Source organism: Penaeus japonicus, unplaced genomic scaffold (genome assembly GCF_977035675.1).
Source record: "Penaeus japonicus unplaced genomic scaffold, GWHDUDI00000001_assembly GWHDUDI00000001, whole genome shotgun sequence".
Lineage (NCBI taxonomy): Eukaryota > Metazoa > Arthropoda > Malacostraca > Decapoda > Penaeidae > Penaeus > Penaeus japonicus.
The window spans coordinates 55119395-55124394 of NW_028234403.1; the positions used below are offsets into that span (position 1 = coordinate 55119395).

At 37.6% G+C, this 5000-nt stretch overlaps 1 protein-coding gene across 1 annotated transcript in view; it reads left to right on the forward strand.

Moving 5' to 3' along the window:
• Nucleotides 1-5000, forward strand: part of LOC122249606 (NACHT and WD repeat domain-containing protein 2) — a 75132-nt gene that overhangs the window by 9998 nt on the left and 60134 nt on the right. The window contains exons 2-3 of the mRNA XM_086542881.1: nt 3551-3662; nt 4146-4234. Of these exons, the coding sequence (XP_086399007.1) occupies nt 3560-3662; nt 4146-4234 (192 nt within the window). The 5' untranslated portion in view covers nt 3551-3559. The remainder of the gene's footprint in view (nt 1-3550; nt 3663-4145; nt 4235-5000) is intronic.

Below are 5000 nucleotides of genomic sequence, written 5' to 3' on the forward strand. Positions count from 1 at the left end.
AGGTCACAAACGAATAAATAGGACGCATAGACAGATAGATAGATTAATAAAGATATACGCAAATGCTTTTTTCTGACTGATACTGAAGAATTCATATTTTGATTAATCACGCATTTGTGTTAATATTCCATCAGAGGTTAATTAATTTCACTATTCGTAAGTGGGTCAGTGGCCGAACTCCTCTTAACACGGAGTATTTTTTTTTTTTTACGTGTTCCGTTTTTTTTTTTTTTTCTGTGCGGATATAATGTCTTATTTCTTTACATTGTTACACGTAATATACTCATAAGCTTTGTTGTTTTAGGTTATAATTTCTTTCGCGTTCTTTTAGTCGCATTAAGACTGATGGTATGAGAGGGGGGAGAGAGAAAGAGAGAGGGGAGAGAGAGAGAGAGAGAGAGAGAGAGAGAGAGAGAGAGAGAGAGAGAGAGAGAGAAAGAGAGAGAGAGAGAGAGAGAGGGAGAGAGAAGAGCAAGAGATAGAGGGGAGAGGGAGAGAGAGAGATAGAGAGAGAGGGAGGGAGGGAAAGGGAGAGGGAGAGAGAAAGAGAAAGAGACAGAGAGAGAGAGAGTGTGTGTGTGAGAGAGAAATGGAAAGGGAGAGAGCAAAAGACAAAGACAGAGAGAGGGAGAGAGACAGAGAGTTGGGTGAGATGTGTACATAGGAAAATACATTTTTCCTTTTTTGTATATACTACTACCCCCCCCCCTAAAAAAAACGCACTGATTAACAAAGCTTAAACGCGAAATTATAGAATAAAAAAAAAAAACTAAAGACAACTGCAATAATCACAAAATTAGTCCTCCTTTGAAACCCTAATAACACAATCTTAGAATAATAAGCATGCAAACTAGCAAGCTGTTCTAACAAAAAATATATTGAAATAAATAAAAGTGAAACTAAGAACAATCTGTTTTCTTTTTCCATTTTCCTTTTTTTATGTGTCTTCCTCCTCCCGCGTGCCGAGATTGCATGTGAGTGTGTCTGGTCGCAACATGTGAGGTAGACCAGGTCATGCAATAGTGCCTGAACACGGGGCCTTGAATCAGGTCGCTCTGACTGAGCATTGGGTGGTTACGTAACCGTTTGCCTGACTGTTGCTGATGTGTTTCCTGTGTTCCTGGTGGTGTTTGAGGATATTCCTGTCTCTTTTTTATTGTAAACAGCTGAGCAGTGTTGAGAACAAGTTTTTAAGTTTTTTTTTTTCATCATTATCATAATTTATCATGATGATTATTATTATTATCAGTATTATTAGCATTAGTAGTAGTAGCAGTAGTAGTATATTCACTAATATCATCATCATCATCACTATTATTACTATCATTATCATCATCACTATTATTACTATCATTATCATAATCATTACTATCACTATTAATATTCTCTTCATTATCATCCACTTGTATCATTATTATTACCAATTTCAACGCTTGGGTTCAAAACACTTTTCTTTAGGATTATTTAAATTAACAAAGTAAACAAAGAAAAAGAACAGAGCGAAGAATTAATGGACAAGAGTGCGAACCGCCAGTCTCGAATAATGTATTCGAAACATTTATCATTTACGAGTAAGTGGAGTGTGTCTCGGATGCAAGATTCGAAACACGTGGTTCAGATACGGATAGGAAGTATGCATCGTATTTTTTTTTTTTTTTTTTTGACTAAGGTAAAGTATTTAGGGTAATTTACCTAACATGGGAGAGATAGAAAAAAAAACTTTGGATTGATTGAAAATAGCAATGGATAACGGCAGTTGCATTTGCAAAAGAGGGAAAGTAAGATGTTGTGTAAGCGTAACGAAATATATGTTTCGTTCTGAGTTATGAATTTTTTTGGATGTACGGTTATTAATCACTATTAATTTAGTTATTATTGTAATAATTCGTCATCTTTTTAATCTTTATCGAAATTATTGTTACTATTATTATTGTCCTTTTATCCTTATTATTTATGTTTTCTAATCATTATTATTATTGTTATTATCATCATGGTCATTAATATTTTTTATTGTTATTATTGTTACTATTATTATAATCTTATTTTTATTGGTATTGATACTACAATTTGCATCATTATTGGTATCGTTATTAGAACAAATTTCAGCTGTTATTCATGTCGTTATTTTCATGAGTGTCTTTAATAGTAATATTGATAGTATTGATATAATAGTAATAATTACTATTATTAGTGTGATCTATGATCCCATTGCTCATGTCTCCAATTGCATATTCACAGTGAGTTGAACCTCTTGCAATATTACTATCAACAATATTTTTGCAAGTTTATGTTCGACCACGTGACCCTTTTCTGCCCCACCCCCCATCTCCCCCTCCCCCTCCCCACATTATTACGTCTAACCTCAGTCGATTCTCGAATTTTCTTCTGACCTTGACTATGTGTGACCGTGACTCCTTTTCTGATATTTTCCCTCCTTTTCTTTCTAATTTTATGTCAGTGGAACGAGATACATTGTGTAACAGGGTATTATTAATCTGAAAGTAGTGATAGTGATAGATTGTCTATGTGAGAACCGAATAGATTGTAGTTTAACGGGTATTTTGATCGTTGCCTTTTCGTTTGACTTTTTTCTTCTTCTTCTTCCAATAGATGGCGTTCTATTTCAAATGACGTGGTTATTCCATATTAACCAAACATATGAATTACGTCATTGTTGAATATTGAAACTCCCGTTTTTGTAGAGAGATTTACACAAAGTTTATCGTTCGCTTTTAGTTTTTACTACCTTCGTGAATTTTTTGGGGAAAAAAAGAAATCCAATTCTTTATTATTTTCCCATCATTTCAAGTAAACAGGAAGGAATCTTACATATCGACATGGCGTGCCGTTCTCATGACCTCTCGTGTTTGTAAAAGGATAAAGGGGAAATGTCTGTTGAATCAATCCTGCATCAGTGAAGGGCCCTCGTGTTGGTATACGATTTATGCATTTGGTGTTTCGATATGTTTATAGACATATCTTGTTGACTTTGTTGTTGTTGTGGTTGTTTTCTTGTGAATTTTGGATCATGGGGTTGGTTATCTTTTTTTGTATGTATGTATATGTATATATATATATATATATATGTGTGTGTGTGTGTGTGTGTGTGTGTGTGTGTGTGTGTGTGTGTGTGTGTGTGTGTGTGTGTGTGTGTGTGTGTGTATCCTGTATGTGACATATTCAGTCATTTCAAAATGCCAAACCTCATCACCTATTTGTAGAAATGAATCTCCCTCATAGAGTTTAAAACGATGATAGTCAGTACAAGAGAAAATACCTTTATAGCATTATGACAAATTCATTTTTATTTTAGAAATACAAATAAATGATTAAGACATGAAAAAAACTTCCTTTATCCTCAATAACACAAAACTTCATTTTTTTCCACCATCCACTTACGAAAAACAAAAACAAAAACAAAACAATACAAAAAAATATGAAAAAAACTTTTCTTTTTCCTTAATAACACAAAACCTCCCATTTTTGACCACCCTCCACTTACCAAAAAAAAAATCCTTTATCAATAACACAAAACCATTTTGTTTCCCAGTAAACAAGGATGGACGACCGGGTAGTAGACAAGATCTTCGCGGGGCTACTGGACACTTTGCCGCCAGTTAGCTCCAAGGTCTGTCGCATCTTCACCTCTTCGACTTTCACAGGTAAGAGTTTCGTTCGTTTTTCGTTTATTTATCTTTTTTTTGTTTGTTTGTTGTTGAATAGTGATTTCTATTTTTTGGGAGGGCGGGAGAGTAGGGAGGGGATGGGGGAGGGACAGGGGGGGTTGGGTGGATAATGGTTCGTTTGAGGTTGTCTATTCTCTGTATTTTTTTATTTTATTTATTTTTTCATTTATCTTATTTTTTTTTTTAGTGATTTCGGAATTTGTTTTTTGGGAGGGCGGGAGAGTGGGATCAAAGTGGGAGGGTGGGGAGTGGGGTTGGGTGGATAAGGGTTCGTTTGAGGTTGTATATTCTCTTTATTTTTATTTATTTATTTATTATTATTATTTTTTTTCTTTTTTTGTTAATTAGTAATTCCGGAATCTGTTTTTTTGGGAGGGCGGGGGAGGGGGAGGGGGAAGGGGGTTGGATGGATAATGGTGCGTGTGAGGTTGTATATTCTCTGTATTTCTCTTTTTTCAGACATGTTGATGGAGCGGAACACTCTTATGGCCGAAGTGTACCCGAGACTCAAGGAGTTTTGTAGGGAGAAACATGGGCTCGAATTCCAGGTGAGGTCTGGTTTCTCACTCTCTCTCTTTCTCTCACTCTCTCTCGCTTTCTCTCTCTCTCTCTCTCTCTCTCTCTCTCTCTCTCTCTCTCTCTCTCTCTCTCTCTCTCTCTCTCTCTCTCTCTCTCTCTTTTTCTCTTTCTATTTTTACTCTCTCCCTCCCTCTCTCTCTCTCTCTTTCTCTCTTTCATTCTCTCTCTCTCTCTCTCTCTCCCTCCCTCCCTCCCTCCCTCCCTCCCTCCCTCCCTCCCTCCCTCTCTCTCTCTCTCTTTCTCTCTTTCATTCTCTCTCTCTCTCTCTCTCTCTCTCCCTCCCTCCCTCCCTCCCTCCCTCTCTCTCTCTCTCTCTCTCTCTCTCTAACACGCACACGCACACGCACACACACACGCACACGCACACGCACACGCACACGCACACGCACACGCACACGCACACGCACACGCACACGCACACGCACACGCACACACACGCATATATACATACATACACATTCAGAAACACACACACACACAGGGAAAATAAAATATGTCTACCTACTATTTATCCATGTATATATGTATATCTATCTACCTACCTGTTTATCTATCAATCTAACCACCCATTCATTCATCCACCCAAACCCACCCGCATCCACCCACCCAAACCCATCCACCCAAACTCAAACCCACCCATCCATCCATCTACCCACCCAAACCCATCCACCCACCCAAACCCACACCCAACCCCACCCAACCCTCACCCAAACCCCACCCACATCCCCCCACACC